At 44.9% G+C, this 19,133-nt stretch overlaps 1 protein-coding gene across 3 annotated transcripts in view; it reads right to left on the reverse strand.

The window, feature by feature from the left end:
* Positions 1–9,761: 9,761 nt before the first annotated feature.
* The window catches only part of PATL1 (PAT1 homolog 1, processing body mRNA decay factor), a 32,494-nt gene continuing 23,122 nt past the window's right edge, over positions 9,762–19,133 (reverse strand). For all 3 annotated transcript variants that reach the window (XM_047878254.1, XM_047878253.1, XM_047878256.1), the window contains 5 exons: positions 18,552–18,711; positions 14,025–14,180; positions 12,003–12,094; positions 11,754–11,903; positions 9,762–11,439 (listed from right to left, as the gene is read on the reverse strand). In XM_047878254.1, coding sequence (XP_047734210.1) covers positions 11,418–11,439; positions 11,754–11,903; positions 12,003–12,094; positions 14,025–14,180; positions 18,552–18,711 — 580 coding nt within the window. In that variant the 3' untranslated portion in view covers positions 9,762–11,417. The remainder of the gene's footprint in view (positions 11,440–11,753; positions 11,904–12,002; positions 12,095–14,024; positions 14,181–18,551; positions 18,712–19,133) is intronic.

The raw sequence follows: 19,133 nt of genomic DNA on the forward strand, positions 1-19,133 counted from the left end.
AGCAGCATCTCCAGGCTTGAGCCAAGTGCTGGGGACAGAGCAGTGACTGTACAGATAGGTTCTAGTTCCTCATGGAACACAGAGGATCTTGGGATGAGTATTAAACAAGAAACACAGAAATGGATATATATCATATTCGCATAGAGAAAATATGTAATTATGTACATACATACAGTAATGTGGAAGACAACCCAGGTGCTATGAAAGAGAGTAGCAGGTGTAACCCATTTCAAACAGGGATGAACTCTAAAGAGATCTGGGGGCTGGGGAGGAGTTAGAGGAGGAAAGAATGGAGGTAGTCATTCTTTTTTTTTAAAGTTTATTTATTTGTTTTTTGAGAGAGAGGTGAGAGAGAGGGATCATGGGGGAAGGGCAGCAAGAGAAGGGGACAGAGGATCTGAGCCTGATATGGGGCTCGATCGCATGACCTTGAGATCATGACCTGAGCCGAAATCAAAGTCAGACGCTTAACCAACTGAGCCACCCAGGTGCCCTATCCTAATCTCTTATTTTTAAAAAATTTTTAAGTGTTTATTTTTGAGAGAGAGAGAGAGAGAGAGAGAGAGAGATGGGTAGGGGCAGAGAGGAAGACAGAATCCAAAGCAGACTGCAGGCTCTGAGCTGTCACCATAGAGCCTGACACGGGGCTCCAACCCATGAACCATGAGATCATGACCTGAGCTGAAGTCAGATGCTTAGGATGCTTAACCGACTGAGCCACCCAGGCATCCCACTCTTTCCTAGTCTCTTAAAAGGACAGTCATATTGGGTTAGAGCTCACCCTAATGAATTCATTTTCACTTAAACTTTTTAAAGACCCCCTCTCCAAATACAGTCACATTCTGTTAGGATTCCAACATGTGAGTTTTGAGGGACACATTCAGCCACTAACAGACACAAGATGCATGATACGTAAAAGCCATGAAGCACGACAGTAAAACTAATGAGCACCAATCTACCACCCAACATAAACACAAAACAACCATTTCTTGTATCTTTATCTGAATCCCATTCCCCTAAACACTCCCAAAGGTAAGCGCTGCCCTACATCTAATGTTAAAAAAAAGGGTCCCTCAGTCACTTTGCCTCCTCAAGGCCCAGCCTTCTCCTGCAGACCAGGAAGCGTATTGTGAGCCCTCCCCCTAAGGGTCCCCTTCTCTTGCCTATTTCCATTTCAACACGGCAGTGATTTTCCAAAGCATAAATCAGATCGTGTCTTGTGCTTTTTCCTGAAAAATTCTTCAGAGGCTTCCCATTACAACGAGAGCAAATCCCTTCAAGGCCCTGGGTGGTCACTCCACCCCCCACTTCGTTCCAGACACATTAGCCTTCGTGGTTCCTCAAACTCCTCATTCTCCTCTCAGGGGCTTGGGGAATCTTCTTTTGCCTCGCGATGCTCTTCTGAGCTCTTTGCAGGGCTGTTCTCCTTATTCATGCACCTACTCACAGGGTACCTGCTCATCAAGGCCTTTCTGGACCGCGGCCTGAAGGGCCAATCCTGCCATCATTCTTGATACCTGTAAGTGTCCTCCTGAGACCACAGGCTGCACCAGAGCTGGGCCTTCGTTCGTCTCTGTCAGCACTGCAGTAACACAGCGTTACAAGTGCTTGCCTGCTTTATGTTGTCAACTTGCTCCTGGCCTAAGAGATGTTGGGATACAGCAAGTGACAATGTAGTTTGAAACAGGTCCTGCACTGGCAGATGAATTTATTACACTAAGGGGCCATACAGATGCTTGATCTTTACGTAATGATAATTACAACCTGAATCACCCCCTTTTTGACATGACTGAGAGGCAACTGCTTGATTTGCCTACTGAGAATGAATGCATTAAGATCCCACCCGGGAGACTTTGCGGAAGTGTCCTCGAATGCTTGTAGCTTTTCAGCTGCTCCCCCATAAAGCAAGGACCTGGCGCAGGAGGATTCTTGTGGCCAGAACACTGCACGTGCAGCTTAAAACTTAAGGTTTAATGTTTATTTATTTTTGAGAGAGAGACAGAGTATGAGCGGGAGAGGGGCAGAGAAAGAGAGAGAGAGAGAGAGAGAGAGAGAATTAGAACCAGGATCCAGGCTCTGAGCTGTCAGCACAGAGCCCAACGTGGGGCTAGAACCCACAAATTGTGAGATCATGACCTGAGCTGAAGTCGGATGCTTAACTGACTGAGCTACCTAGATGCCCCTAAAACCTAAGGTTTAAATCCCAGTGTGGTTAGCCCTTACCAGCCGACAGTCCTCTGGGCTACATACGGTTTTGGTGCTGTACCATCCAAGTGCTCCATCCTGCTCCAAAAGGTTACAGAGAGGACAGATTAGGAAATGAATATGAGTGTTCTTTGTACACTACAAAATAGCTATAAGGTGATATTGGGGGTTTATCTTTGTTCACTGTTGGATGAACAATGATTGACATAAAGTATCTTAAGATGGAATCCTATTAGGGGCGCCTGGGTGGCTCAGTCAGTTAAGTGTCCGACTTCAGCTCTGGTCACGATCTTGCAGTTTGCGGGTTTAAGCCCTGCATTGGGCTCTGTGCTGACAGCTCAGAGCCTGGAGCCTGCTTCGGATTCTGTGTCTCCCTCTCTCTCCGTCCCTCTTCCACTCATGCTCTGTCTCTCTCAAAAATAAATAAACATTAAAAAAATTAAAAAAAAAAAGATGGAATCCTATTAGTAGGGGAGCAGTTAAATAAATTATGGTACAATAGCACACAGTGGAACAATACACAACCATTAAAAAGGCAGGGTAGCTCTTACACAGTGACAGGAAGATGTCCACGATGTATTATGGGGGGGAAAAGGTAAAAATAGTTATAATTCTAATTGTGTAAGCATATGGATAGAGAAATCACTTGGAGGACAATACACTAGACTGTTAGCAGTATGTTTTCTGGGGCGTGGAATTCGAGATACTTTCCCTGCATGAGTTACATGTAGATTTCTCTGCTTCTTTAGACTGGTTTAACATCTAAGCAATTTAAGATTGTATATTCACAGCCAAGTACACACATCACTGATTCTACCTCGCTCCCTTCTGGATGTTTCCCAGCCCTCAGGTCTGATCTAGGGTAACGTCACCTTGGAGAATGAATTTGGCTGAGTTGGGACCCTGCGAGGTCACACTGAATAACAGGCGACAAGCTCCTCAGGACAGCCTTATGTGCAACATTTGCAAAATAAAAAGCAAAGCACAGACTTCAAGCTGTATTACAAAGCTGTAATCATCAAGACAGTATGGTACTGGCACAAGAACAGACATTCAGATCAATGGAACAGAATAGAGAACCCAGAAATGGACCTACAAACGTGTGGCCAGCTAATCTTTGACAAAACAGGAAAGAATATTCAATGGAATAAAGACAGTATCTTCAGCAAGGGGTGCTGGGAAACCTGGACAGTGACATGCAGAAAAATGATCCTGGACCACTTTCTTACACCAGACACAAAAATAAACTCAAATTGGATGAAAGTCCTAAGTGTAAGACAGGAAGCCATCAAAATCCTTGAGGAGAAAGCAGGCAAAAACCTCTTTGACCTTGGCCACAGCAACTTCTAACTCAACATGTCTCCAGAGGCAAGGGAAACAAAAGCAAAAGTGAACTATTGGGACCTCATCAAAATAAAAAGCTTCCGCACAGGGAAGGAAACAATCAGCAAAACTAAAAGGCAACTGACAGAATGGGAGAAGATATTTGCAAACAACACATCAGGTAAAGGGTTAGTATCCAAAATCTATAAAGAACGTATCAAACTCAACACCCCCAAAAAAACAAAGAATCCAGTGAAGAAATGGGCAAAAGACATGAATAGCCACTTCTCCACAGAAAACATCCAGATGGTCAACTGACACATGAAAAATGCTCAACAACACTCATCATCAGGGAAATACAAATCAAAACCACAGTGAAATACCACCTCACACCTGTCAGAATGGCTAAAATTAACATCCCAGGCAACAACAGATGTTGTTGAGGATGTGGAGAAAGAGGATCTCTTTTGCACTGCTGGTGGGAATGCAAACTGGTGCAGCCACTCTGGAAAACAGTATGGAGGTATCAACAATAGCCAAAGTATGGAAAGAGCCCAAATGCCCATCGATGGATGAATGGGTAAAGAAGATGTGGTATACACACACACACACACACACACACACACACACACACACACACACTGGAGTATTACCCAGCAATCAAAAAGAATGAAATCTTGCCATTTGTGACTACGTGGATGGAACGAGATAGAGGGTATTATGTTAAGTGAAATTAGTCAAAGAAGACAAATATCATATGACTTCACTCATATGAGGACTTCAAGAGACAAAACAGATGAACATAAGGGAAGGGAAATAAAAATAATATAAAAACAGGGAGGGGGACAAAACAGAAGAGACTCATAAATATGGAGAACAAACTGAGGGTTACTGGAGGGGTTGTAGGAGGGAGGATGGGCTAAATGGGTAAGGGGCACTAAGGAATCTACTCCTGAAATCATTGTTGCACTATATGCTAACTAACTTGATGTAAATTTAAAAAATAAATTAAATAACAATTAAAAAAAATAAAAAGCAAAGCAGAGGCTGTTAAAAGACCAGCAGACAATTCACAGCTGTCCTCCTGCTGGACAAAGAAAAAATGTCAAAACAATGCTGTAAGGTGGTTTTAAGATACTGATTCCTCAGATTAAAAACTTGCTTCTTAAAAACCCACATGGTAGGGATGCCTGGGTGGCTCAGTCAGTTAAGCGTCTGACTTCATCTCAGGTTGTGATCTTGCAGTTCATGAGTTCGAGCCCCATGTCGGGCTCTGTGCTGACAGCTCAGAGCCTGGAGCCTGCTTAGAATTCTGTGTCTCCCTCTCTCTGCCTCTCCCCTGCTTGTGCTCTCTTTCTCCCCCTCTCTCAAAGAATAAATAGATATTAAAAAAAAAAAGTTAAAAAAAATCCACATGGTAGTTTCCCAAAGGTCACAACGTTAATATATTTAAGACAGAGCTCGGCAAAGAAGAAAAGTGTCCGTTGCCTTCAGCTCCCTGCTTTGACTTCTCACACAGTGGACTTCACCGCCCTCCAGACGCAGATGTTAGATGGCATCCAGTTCTCTGTATCAAATTCAGAAAGTCATGTCTTGGCCTTTCTAATGATGGACAGGGCAATTTCAGTGCAAGCCAGCTGGCTGACACTTAGATGAAAGCAGATCCTTTTTTAAATTTTATTTTTATTTATTTTGAGAGATAGAGAGCAAGTGGGGGAGGTGCAGAGAGAGAGGAAAAGACAGAATTCCAAGCAGGCTCTGAGTTGTCAGCATAGAGCCTGATGCGGGGCTCAAACTCATGAACCATGAGAGCATGCATGACCAGAGCCAAAGTCAACTGAGCCACCCTGGTGCTCCGAAAGATCTTTCTGGAGATGGAGCTGGGATCCTTCTTGATCCAGGTTAGTTTGGAAACAAATGCACTTTAGTGTAAATCTGGAAGCTTCCTGGGAAATAGAGCTCGGATTTATCAAAACTGGTTCTTGGATCCCACAATTGGCAAACCATCTTAATTACCGAGCTATGTTAATACCTGACCACATTTTTCAGGGTAACTACCCTGCTCTCACGTGACTTTTTCAGACCCCTCGCGCATTCATCTGCTACAAAGTCAAATGCTTTGTCTCTAAAGTCAAGCACAAGTAGATCAGACGCTTTTGCCCTCTGTAACTTATTTTCTCACTAGAAATAGAAAGCTACTACTATTTTTAGTTTAGAGAATCATCGCCCTTTTGGTTATAATAGCAATACATGCTCAATGAAGACAATTTGGAAAATATGGAAAAAGGAACAATTATTCCCACCCCCCAATGCCCCACAGTCCTCCCCTTAAAGGTCACCATTGCTAATTTGTCACCTTTGATGGCATTGTTTTTCCTACTTTTTCCCTCCATAGAGATTGTCACATACATACATATACAGAACCTATTTTATGGTTAACATTTGTATTCTTAGTATTGTCCCATGTTAATTAACTACTCTCCCAAAGCAATTTTTCCTTAGAAATATTTCTCCTAAGAATATAAGCAATGTGTTTTCTCTATGGAAATTTGGAAAATACTGAAAAGCAAAAATAAATTTCCCGTATTCCCACCACCTAAGAAAAAAATTTTTAATGCTTATCTTTGAGAGAGAGAGAGAGAGAGAGAGAGACAGAGCGTGAGTGGGGGAGGGGCAGAGAGCGAGGGAGACAGAATCTGAAGGAGGCTTCAGGCTCTGAGCTGTCAGCACAGAGCCCAATGCGGGGCTCAAACCCATGAACCGCGAGATCATGACCTGAGCCAAAGTCAGACACTTAACCTACTGAGTCACCCAGGCGCCCCTGTATTCTCACCACCTAGAGACAGACACCAGTAACCTTTCAGAACATACCCTCCCCTCCCGTTATCTTTTTTTCATTATATATACAGTTCCTTTAAAAAATAATTTGATTTGGGGGGCCAGGGTGGCTCAGTCAGTTGAGCATCTGACTCTTGGTTTGGGCTCAGTTCATGATCCCAGGGTGATGAGTTCAAGTCCCAAGTTGGGCTCTAAGCTAAGTGTGGAGCCTGCTTAAGATTCTCACTCTCTCTCCCTCTGCCCTTCCCCTGCTTGCATGGTCTCTCTGAAATAATAAAAAAAAATCTTTAAAAAAAAGAACTGGGTTTTGGGATGAGCACTGGGTGTTGTATGGAAACCAATTTGACAATAAATTTCATATATTGAAAAAATAAAAAATAAAAAATAATAAAAAGAACTGGGGAGGGGTGCCTGTGTGGCTCAGTCAGTTAAGCCTGGGTGGCTCAATTGGTTGAGTGTCTGACTTCGGTTCAGGTCATGATCTTATGGTTCATGGGTTCGAGCCCTGCATCAGGCTTTGTGCTGACAGCTCAGAGCCTGGAGCCTGCTTCAGATTCTGTGTCTCCCTCTCTGTTTGCCCCTTCCCCACTCACATGCTGTCTCTCTCAAAAGTAAATATTAAAAAAAAAAAAAAAAAAAAAAAAAGAGCTACCTGGGTGGCTCAATTGGTCGAGTGTCTGACTTCAGCTCAGGTGATGATCTCACAGTTCATGAGTTCAAGCCCCACATCAGGCTCAATGCTGTCAGTGGAGTCTGCTGGAGATCCTCTGTCCCCCTCTCTCTCTGCCCTTCCTCGCTCATGCTCTCTCTCAAAAATAACAATAAAAAAATGAATTAAAAATTGCGTTCAAAGCATATATATTTTGTTTTCCCATATCTTTCCGTGATTAAATATTCTGCTTTTCTAATTGTCTGCGACACATGGATGATTATTTACTTAACCATCATTGTGAGACTGGATGTTTAGGTTATTTCTAATTTTTTTATTATAAATAATGCATTAGTATCATTCCTTTGGAATCTTTCCTTAGATTTCTAGAGCCCAGTGAATTAGTCAGAGGCTATGAATACTTCTGAAGCTCTTCACATTGCCAAAGCACTTCTAGAAATGTAGTTTAGCCTACCAGTATGGGTGGCTGCCTCAAATTCTCACTAGCATTATTTTTAAAGATTTTGCTACCTTGATAGGTAAAAAAGTATTTTGTTATCTATGACAAGTGGAGGTGAACTTAATATTACTTGCATTTTCTTTTGTAAAATTTATTTTTTAAATTTTTATTTTTCAGAGAGAGACAGAGCGTGGCGGGGGGGGGGGGGGGGGGGAGGGGCAGAGAGAGAGGGAGGCAGGGAATCCGAAGCAGGCTCCAGGCTCTGAGCTGTCCGCACAGAGCCCGACTGCGGGCCTTGAACTCATGAACCATGAGATCATGACCTGAGCCGAAGTCAGACGCTTTACTGACTGGGCCACCCACATGTCCCTTCTTTTGTAAAAATTATTGTTCACAAGTGTGTGATCTATTACTTAACATGTTTTGTTTACTTTTGAGAGAGTGCAAGCAGGGGAGGGACAGAGAGGGGGGAACAGAAGATCTGAAGTGGGCTCTGTGCTGACAAGCTGACAGCAGCAAGCCGGGCGTGGGGCTCGAACTCACCAACCGCAAGATCATGACCTGAGTTAAGGTCCATCGCTCAATCGACTGAGTCACCCAGGTGTTCCCAGGGTCTTCTTTTCCTTACAGGATTACATGCACCGATGTCAGCTTTTAGCTCTGTGCCCCATTGTCGTAAATTATTTCAGTGCATCATGTAATCTGATTATTGTTGACATACATTAACACGGAGGTTAAGACCTGCTTTTACTGGTTACTCTTGAGTCTTAAAAATGACTTTCTAAGCACCTAGAACAATCTCTCTCACATACACTGCGACTTAAAAGTCAGGAGTTACTGTAAACTATTGTTCCATTCATAAAGTAGGAGCACATTTCTTAAACTCAGTCTTTCTCCCAAGAAATGCCATGTATTTTCTGGAGAAGAGCCCGCATCTCTGACTGGGGACTGTAATCTGGAGAGGAACAGGCAGCATACAAGCCTGAGCTCCTTTCTTGGCTTTTCCACTAACTGCGGGGGCTCGGAGGCAAGTGCCTGCCACCTGGGAGCTTCAGCTGCGGGCACGTGGGCCACAAGCTCCCTCAAGCCTCCCTTCCTACATTCTGGGTTGTCTTCTGGAACTCGAGGGTGCCCAGCCTGTAACACCGCGGCACCATCAGATGAGGCCTCGACGTTCTCTTCGGAAGATGGGAGAGGAGGTGCTCCCGGGAAGACAGCCTTAGTAGGCCCTGGCAGCCAGAACATCCCGAGTCCCCTGCTCCGCGGCACACAGGCGACATCGGCTCAGGCAAGCTCGTTCCCCTCGAGGAGCCTGTCTTGTCTGCTGGTCAGGAAACATTTTCATGCAAGTAGGTGCCCAACGAAGTTAAAGATCTCTCTTTATCCTTTAAAATTGTTATCCTTTTAAATGTCTTTCTTGTTTGCTTAGGTCTTCCCCCCAAACGAAAGGTCTCTAGTTATTGCCGAACCAGGCAGCTAAGCACAGCATAGAGACCAAGAGAAAAATCATTTGCCCGGGAAGACGTGTGCAGCCGTCCAGACGGTGGTGGTGTTTTCAGCCTGGCGCCGCACGCACGCACGCGCAGGCCGCCTCCCTGCAGGTCCTCGAGCCTCGGCCTGGTTCTCCGACGGCCCCTGGAGCTCCACGTGCTTTTGCTACCAGTTCTCACACGAACACAACGGGGACTGGGACGATTCTGCTCTTGGTTTGGGCCAGAAATCGCTTGATCCTGAAAGTTTTGTGAGAAGATATGGTGAGGGAGAGTCTAGTGCTCACACCACGAGGAGGGGAGAGAGGGATGACAGTGGAGTCTCTCATCCGGGGCATGTTAGGGTAAAAAGAACACCCGAGCCTGAAGTCATTAACACAGATTTACTACAAAGAATCGTCGACTCTTCTCCGTCTCTGCTGAGCAGGCGAACTGTGCGATGTAAGAGCTAACGGCCGCGGCAGCTTTAGGCCAAACTTGGCTACACGGAGCCTCCGGAAGTCACAGGACGCAGACAGGCTGGTGTGCCTGCTGGTGTGCCTACTACAGCGCAGAACCTTGGCTTGTAGTGAAAGGGTGCGCGGGGGAGGACTCAAAGCACCTAGGTTTTTCAAGATAAGTTACCACGTAAACATAAGCTCTTTGCTCTGTGTCCCTTACAACATTTAACAGGGAAAATCCTCACCGGTCCCCAACACCGAGAGCTTTGCCAGTCCATCTCAATGGGCCGGAGACACAGGTGAAATCGTACAAATTCAGACAAGAAGTAACACGAAGCAGAAATGCAGGCACACGGTTTTTCAAGTATACAATTTGTTTTTATTTACAATACCCTATAAAAATGTAAATTTAGAAACTTTAATTTTTATTAATTAGAACCAAACAAAAAAGAGAAAGCACAGAAAGGAAGAAATAATAGTCAAGTATTCACTTGATCAGTTGTGAGGGGAAGGGAGGAGAGGCGCATGGTGGAAACAGTCAGTAGGTGAGGGCAGAGGGAAGCTAGGTCATGTCACCGCGGAGCAGCTGGTGGGGCCGGGGCTACGGAACGGGGACAGACAGATGGAGAGTGAGGACAGCCGGTTACAACGGAGGGCTTTCTGGTTGTACAATACACGTATGTGCAAAATGTTGATTCTCTTTAAATATCATAACCTGTCCCCTCACTAACATTTGAAAAGGTGAGAAGAGCAAAAAGCGTATCAGGACAGTCATGAGAAACAGGCTCTGATTTAACTGCCTTGAGGGCTGAGATCACTCGGGATCAAACCCCTCATCCTGTGTGGCTGCTGCGCGGGACAGGGACAGGTGCAAAGGACCGCGGGGGGCTGTCCCTGCCGGGACGCAGAGCCAGGCCCCTGGCTGCCTGAGAGCGGGGGCCTGGAGGTGAAGGGGGAAGGACAGCAGGTGTGTCCGTGGCGTGGAGGAGCCCGCAGAGCAAAGCAAGCCGAACTCTGCTTCTGTGGCTACCGCTGGAGGTTGCTACCCCCGACACCAAATCAGAATGGGGACGAGGGAAGTAAAAGCATGGCTTACTGAAATTGTCTCAGGAAGACAGAGCGAGTGTGCAAACGCTACGCTGCGGGAGCAGGCTCTCGTCCGGTTCATCGGGGGCAACCCTGCAGGTCGTAGAGGGGACAGGCCCCGGGGCGCTGCCGTTGTAGCCGGAAAAGGGCTTAACCGTGTACGTTTTCACTGAGGTGGACAGACACCGAGGAAGTACAGCGGGGACGAGAGACAGGACTTCTCAGCCTAGAGCTGGGTGTCAGCCAATTAAGAGTTCTGATTTTATTAACGTGCTGCATACCCTGCGTTTATATTAAAACAAGTAGAACCCACCAAATTAATTACAGGATGGACCTAGAAACAGATTAAAAATACATCAGCTGGTTTGTTTTTAGAGGAGGGACGTGTCAACTACGTATTTCTCAATCTAAAACTTTCTTTACGGATCCTCTGGAGACCACACGAACGCGTGCAGAGGGGGCGTGCGCACATATATGTATATATTGGTTTCTACTTAATTGGTTCTCCTATAGTCGTATTAATATGGGGCAACGAAAGAAGACTTTGATAGGATGAGGGAAGGAACCCTCTGGCAGGCTACAGTCTACTGTGACCTGGAGCAGTGGTGGTGGGACAAAGGGAGAGATTATATTTGTGTCTCTAGGGCAAAGAAAATGCACAATTGAGAAGACTTGAGGGACAGCAGGACATGCAGAATTGTAACACAGAAGGTAAGAAGAAACCAGAAGGGTCACCCAGCCAAATTTCACAGAGCAGTGGGGAAAAATACCTGGCATTCAGAGACGACCCCTGCCAACAGGAATCAGTCCCACAAGACGCTTTGGGGAATAAGCTACCTTCCCTCCCTCATTTAAAAACACTCCATTGTGATGGCGGCAGTGCAGGTGGCAGCCAAAAGGAGGTACAGGACACATTTGGAGATCTTTTATCGTATCCCCTGAACTAGCCTATGGGTATAAAGAAAGAGAAAAAGGAAACTTGTGTAAACGAGTTAAAACAGAAGGCAATCTTTTGCATCAAAGTCACACCCTTGTTAGAATTCTCGTTAACAGAACACCCACAACCTCTCTCTACCGTTAGTGAGCTCTGAGGGTGCTGCTGCTCCCGGTACGGGGCCCGGTCTCTGGCAGATGCTTAGAGATTTGATACGAGTCTCTACTGTCTTCCACTACATTCAGTCCTAGGCCCCTGACCTCCTCTCCTCGGGACTTCTAAAGTGCCAACTTTAGAAAGATGCGGAACTCTCCTGTTTCAAACTTACTGCAGCTTTGTTTCCAGCAAGTTCAGTTTCTGTCGGTCAACATAGCGAGAAAAGAGGGATACCAGGTTTGTCGGTATTGAGATTGGCTTGGCCAGGGCTGCTTGGGGAATCCGCAGAAGTTCTCGGGTCGCCATGAACATCACCTCTGTCCTGAAAGGTAACCCGGTGAGAACCGATAAGGACAGTATAAGAAAAAGAATAAAAGATTATTCTGAAAAGACTGAAAGGAGAAACCCAACCCCGACTGACCACTGGTTGTTCTGTGTGGATTCTGTAGCAGGCTCTGAACTCTGTAGGTCTTCCCCACGGCTCAGGATGACGAGGAGCAGTGACAGGCCAAACTACAAGAGGAGACAGAGGGACTCAAAATCAGCACCGCATCCGTCCTCCACCACCACCGAAGGGATCCCAGTACTAGATGGGGAACGGCACCAGATCAAAAGGACCCCACCGCAGTGCTGCGAAATGGGGCAAACGTGAGACAACCGTGAACTGGGAGGCCGAGGTCTCCCGACTCTACTTCCGGCAGAGCAGCAACAGGCATGCTCCACAAGAGGGGAAGTCCCTCTCTGCTCGCCCACCCCACCGTGACAGGAGAAGCTAGTTTCCCTGCCACGGAAAATATGAAGTTAGATTTTCTCCTTTTCGCTACAATGGAAACATTAAAAAAGAAAATCAAAGACAAACTTGGATACAGAAAATTAAAGTTCACAGCAAACGTAAGGAAAAACACTACACAGATTACGAGATTTTGAACTAAGAAAAAAAGATGTTACGACTGGTAACTGGTAACCGAAATGATCAGGATGTGAAGGGATTTCCTTAAATCTCTGTAAAAACTTTCCTTAACAAAGGATACACCTACTGGACATATAAAGGCTTAGACGAGATGTTAAAAACAGAAAAAGGATACACGATACATCCATGTTTCTAATCTAACAACGTGCTTTGAGGTTAAAGATTTGTTTCATTAGATTGGTTTTATCCGGTGGACGTGTGGTCTGAAGAGGCACAGAAGGAAATACAAATGGGGACGAGTGGTACAAAGTTAAATGTAGAAGTCATAGCTATACTGGATCTGAAGGGAATCCCACCTTTCTGAGTTTACCTCACAGAGGACAACCTTTGTGTCACCGTCAGGAAAACGACATTGGGCTACACATATAACCTCTTGTCTGACTTCGTGGTTTTCTATCGCCTTTATCAACTTTAAACTCATAGACTGAATAACGTGGAAGGCCTATAAGGTATCCCTCCAGAATCCCCATCTTCTGGCCCCCGAAGCACTGTCACTTCTCGGCCCCGGATGTACCGCCCTCAGTCACTCTTTGGCGGGTTTTCAGGTGCAAGGGAGATAGAGGCCTTGATACTACTTTCTCTCTCTGCCAGCACACGTGCCCACTGTGGAAAGGCATGCCACTGAAGGTCACAGCGGTGCACTCATCTGAGTAACAGGACAGCCCTGGAATCGACCTCGTCACTTCCACTTCCAGGTCAGGAAATGGGCTCGGCAAAGCAAAATCATCTGTTTGGTGTCACAAGCCTAGAAAATGGCAGGCAAGGAATGGAAACCTGCTGAGAGCTCACGTCTTCTCATCTGTTATGCTTCCTTTGCACGTCTCTGGATCGTCAAACTGATGTAAATGAAACATGAAATGGGATGTCTTCTACTATTTAGTCTCACGACCGAGAGTGTGGATTACTGACCCAGTACGTTCTCGTCCCCATGTGAGAACTCTGATTTTATCTGAGGTCACACCGCTGTGAACTGAGAGATGTTTTCCAGGCTTCTCTGCAGTGACGTGTGGCAGGTGAGTTGAACCTGGCCACTGAGGTTAAGCTGCTGGTTAGAACTCCTGGAACAGGTCCAGACAAGGCAGACAGACGGCAGATATCCACCGTTTGGCCCCTCTGCACGCACCTCTCTTCCTGATGCAAAGTGGAGCCTTGAATTCAACAACCGGCACGGAGCCTGAGGGTCACCAGCACGGCAGCCAGTGCTAAGGCTGCAGAGAAGGCAAACCAAAGGAGCCTGTGTCCCTGAGGGCAAAGTGGACACCACACGAAAGCTGTTCCACGTGAGATACAGAAAACCCTATTTTGCTGAAACCTTCGTCCTTCCTAGCCTCTGTCACCAGGAGCTCAATGTAACTTCCGACTGAAAGAAGCCTTTCTTTTACAAGTTGCCACAGCTACAGCAGCCACTATTTGCATCTACAACTCAAATCTAGAAGGCTGGCAAAGTTCAGGGACACAGGAGGGCAAGGGCACCTTGTTCTGGAGCACAGCAGCGAGGTGAGGGTTAGAGGGCGCTGGCGCGGCTGCGCTCTGAGGTAGGTTCATTAGCTGTTGCAGAAGGCTGGTGACAGTCACTGATGGAAGGTGATAGAGCAGGAGGGAGAAGGGACTCAGTAAGCATGGCAGCACCTACAGAAAACAGAGAAAAGCATTACATCCTGGCCACTGGGGTGTCAGTGGGCGCGGACCGGATGGGGGTGCTCAGCTGTGCGCTCAAACGGCCTCAGGCAAGTTGTAACAAAAAAGGGTTGATGAGTCTAGCAGGTACTGCTGGGTCTTAACAATGGATTCGGAGGTGTCTACTGAGAACTTTTTAAAACTCAATTTGCGCAGGAAACAGGACTTGTGTGAACCAAGGGTGTAAAATCACTTCTCAAAGAGCAAGATTCATGAGAAGACATCAGTGTTTTAATTCACTCCACAAATACTGACTGAAATGCCTACGGTGTGTCTGGCCGCGTGGGTTAAAATGAAATGGTAAAAAGGACAGACCTTCAGGGAGCTAAGGCTCAGTGGGGAGTCACAAGTATATGGGCACTTTCATTATACCCTGAGAAGCACTGGGAGACAGGGAGATCCCGAGTCCTCAGAACTACCCAGAAGTACTTTCAGACTTCACTGGATCTTGTTTGATCTTTATAAAAGCTCAGTGAGGAAATGGAGAAATGATAATCCATTTTCACAGATTAGACAAGCTAAATGAAAAGGGCCTTGGTATGAGAAAAAAAAAGGGGGGGGGCGCTCGGTGTTCAGAGTGACATAGCTAACAGAGAGAACCAGAATCCAAGGCCGTTGAGTCGTTCCCTCCGTTCCGCCCCAAGGCCCAGACTGGAAGGTGAAAATACAGTGCTACCAATAAAACTAGGTTCTAACACAGGTAAGGAAATCAAGGGTGCTCCCAGCACTCAGTGTCCACGGTATAAAAAACGATGGCTGGTGTTACTTCAGACGGCATTCAAGGGTGGCGTTCAAGAGTAGACTATCTGTGGGGTGCCTGGGTGGCTCAGTTGGTTGAACATCTGACTTCAGCCCAGGTCACAATTTCACTGTCCGTGAGTTCGAGCCCCGCATTGGGCTCTGTGCTGACAGCTCAGAGCCTGGAGCCTGCTTCGGATTCTGTGTCTCCCTCTCGCTCTGCCCCTCCCCCACTCACACTCTGTCTCAAAAATAAATAAAAATATTAAAAAAAAAAAGTAGACAATTTGTGATCTACTAGTCTAAATAAACACAGCTTTAACAACAAAAGCAGCTTTAATCATACATAAAAGTGAACAAATGTATGATGATGTCTGTGTACCCATCACCCAGTTTCAACAATAAATCATCAGCATCCTGCCAGTCTATGTTTCTCCTAAATCATTTCATACGTGAATACTCTACTTTGGATCTCTAACAAGACCTCTTGCTGTATTACGGCACCTAACAAAATTAAATCTCCTCCAAATTCAAATTTCTTCACTTGTCTCAAAAATGTCTTTTAGCAGTTGACTTATTCTAATCATGATTCCAACAAGACCCACACATTGCATCTGGCTGGTAAGGCTTTTAAAATCTGTGAACGGGGGGCACCTTGGTGGCTCAGGAGGGTCTGACTATTGATTCTGGCTCAGATCATGATCTCATGGGCTCGAGTTTGAGCCCTCAATCGGGCTCTGTGCCCCCTCCATTGCTTGTGTTCTCAAAAGAAGGAAAGGAAAAGGAAAGGGAAAGAAAAGGAAAAGAAAAGAAAAAAGAAAAATCTGTGAATAGGTCCTTTGCCCACTGCCCGTCTTGTCTTGTTATTTAGTTGTTAAAGACACTGAGTTATCTGTCCCATAGTTTGGATTTGGCTACTTGTATCTCTGTGAGGTCACTTAACAGCTTCTACTAGCCTCTGTCTTTCCCGTAAAAACCAATGGTTAGAATCAGAGGTTTGATTAAATCAGGTTTAAGTTCCCTGGAGGGGGGTGGGAAGACGAGGGCAAGAAAACTTGTGTGCCTTCTTCTGCATCATGTTAAGAAGCACAGTGTGTGGGCGCCCCCCCCCCCCCCACTTAGTGATCAGATGTCTGCTCCTGCCCCAACCACTGTAAAGTTTCCCATCCACCTGTTATCTAATGCCTTTTGCACCAGTAGGCACTGCTGTCCAGACTGACTGGCTATGTTGTTAGGGGTTGTAAAGCAGTGATCTTCTAATTTCATCATTTCTTTTGCATTTATTAGCTGAAATTCTTCTATGAAGAACCTTCTGTTATCAACTTTCTGGTTACTGTGATACTTGGTTGTGATGGAAAGGCAAGATAAAGGTTTGATTCTCTTTCAAAGTTTACCCATTCTCAGAATAATGAGTTCTGGATGGCCTAGCAATCTCTGAAGGTGATTAATATATTTTTTGGTATCATTATGAACTCATTGAATGAAAAATCTTTAATATATTTCAATCCATTGCCGTACTTTTTCTTTCTGATGCAAATTATCCCATTTTTGGCCAACAGGAGCCCCTTCGGTTTGGTTTGTGCAATTTTACATGGGACCCCAGTAATCTTTTAGCTTCCTTACTTTCTGGCATGAGATATTCCAGGATTACCTTGTATATTTTGTGCTGCGGACCTGCTAGTTATTACTTCAAGAAATGGTATTTGGAAAAGTGGCCTAGGACTCTAGTGCATATAGGTAAAAACTCCACCTCTGCAGTTAACCAAGTTTTCCTGCTCAGCAGGTACCTCCACTCAAGCAAGCATCTTTGAATTCCTAGCTCCCAGCACCTAGCTCTAGGTGCCGTATTTCTGGGACCTAAAATAGTGCCTGGTTCACAAAGGCATTCAATATTTACTGAATGAATAAAGCTCTCCCAAACTTGTCTCCACTAATGAGTTACTCTAAGACTGAGTGCCCGCCTCACAGCCTAGAACAATCTATAAGCTGTCAAGGGAGCTGTTGCTTTAGTCTTGCTTTTTCGAAGATAAACCTCAACTCCTTAAACTTCACTCCATTTTTCCTTCCTGAAATCCTTAAAAAATGTGTCTGTCTCATCCCACTTCACTGTTCTTGATGAAGGCTCCACTTGGCATTACTTTCTTCTATAGGCGCTACAACTTCACAAGGAATTTTTCAACTCAGAAGGAGTTATTATTATTACTTCAGGAGAAGTAATGTTCAACTCTTTCATGCCATACCACTTACAGGGTATCCTGGCATCATGTTTTCTGTGGACCAACACCAGATTGTTCTTAATCAACTCACAGTCTATTGTAACAGGCTCACTCTCATAAATTCTAACATTCTGAACCTCACACTTGGTAATGATTTCCCTTTATGCTGCCTTTATCAATTTCTTGCTCTGAACTTAAGACTATTCTAAATATTGTTAATCTTTCGAGTGTTACGACAAGAACAAGAAAGAGCAACTCTTTCTTACCAACAGTTAGCTTCTAAACTTCAAAATCATGTTTCAAATTCCAGACTAGTTTAAATTTTTAACGTTCGTTCATTTTTTGAGTGAGAGAGACAGTGCGAGCGGGGGGAGGGGCAGAGAGAGAAGGAGACAATCTGAAGCAGGGTCCAGGCTCTGAGCCATCAGTACAGAGCCTGACACAGGGCTTGAACCCATGAACCGCGAGATCATGACCTGAGCTGAAGTGGGATGCTTAACCGACTGAGCCACCCAAGTGCTGCAAATTCCAGCCTAGTTTAGATCGTGACAATTATTAGTTATAAGCACTGGCTTGATTCCTGTGGGATACCATTCAACTAAGGCTACAGGCGAACGTTCAGTCTTGATAACAGCCAATGAGTGATGCTTTATATCTAGCAAAGTAACCAAGACCGTAAGTGCAAATTTTCATGAGCACCAGATTTGCCTGGGCACTCTCGTTATAGATACAAAAGCCCTGATCTTTCTTCTGTAAATTCTGGTTCAGCATGTTTGGAGTAGAGCTAAATTATCTGCTTCCTAAGAAATTCTGATACGCAACACAGTTTTGCAACTGCATCAAATAAAATGGGATTTTTTTTTTCAATATATAAAATTTATTGTCAAATTGGTTTCCATACAACACCCAGTGCTCATCCCAAAAGGTGCCCTCCTCAATACCCATCACCCACCCTCTCCTCCCTCCCACCCCCCATCAACCCTCAGTTTGTTCTCAGTTTTTAACAGTCTCTTATGCTTTGGCTCTCTCCCACTCTAACCTCTTTTTTTTTTTTCCTTCCCCTCCCCCATGGGTTTCTGTTAAGTTTCTCAGGATCCACATAAGAGTGAAACCATATGGTATCTGTCTTTCTCTGTATGGCTTATAAAATGGGATTTTTTGCTTTCCTCAGTTTAGGAACTTGCTCTGTTGGGAGGAAAAAAATGGGATCAAGAATATAGGCCTGGAGTAAAGTTTTGCTTTAAATAATCAAATCCTACTGCCAAAGGTTAGACAAAACTACAGAAAAGGGGAGAGGAGAGGAGAAGCAATTTGGATTCTAGAGCTCTTATCAACCAAAGGAAAGAAGTCCCACATGGGGGATCATCACCTCATCTTGGGCATCCTTCTTGATAAGGAAAGGGAGATTCCTGGCTGTTGTCATGAGAATGTCAGCTGCTTGCTCTGTGGAGAGGAAAGGAAGAATACGGGCAACCATTCTCTTCCCTTTTCGGATACACATGATCTGTACAAAGTGGTCATCACTTGGCCTGCAGGGGAAGGAAATGCTAACTTAGGTCAGCAAGAACAGTGCAAGACGCCCTTCTTCTCCGCTTACATGTTACTGAACAAATACACTGTACTCATTTTTACCCTACAATGACCTGTGCCACAAAACAGAATTACTTCTCCAACTCTCAACCAAATAATAAAAAGTAATTTTTCAAGTTTCACAAGCATAGAAAAATCATCACTACACAAATGTATGTTAAAAAGACGTGGTCGAACTATAGGCATTAATTTCCTTTACGTTTATGTAACTTTACAAACAACATGATAATACAGCAAAATCTGAAAACCTACGTAAGCAAAAAGGATATAAAAGCATTCATTTCAGAGTTAATTTTATTAGTACTGTTATCATTTTTTAAGAACCTTTTTGCTGTATGTTTTTTCATTAAAAAATGACTCC

The sequence above is a fragment of the Prionailurus viverrinus genome, chromosome D1 (assembly GCF_022837055.1).
Source record: "Prionailurus viverrinus isolate Anna chromosome D1, UM_Priviv_1.0, whole genome shotgun sequence".
NCBI lineage: Eukaryota > Metazoa > Chordata > Mammalia > Carnivora > Felidae > Prionailurus > Prionailurus viverrinus.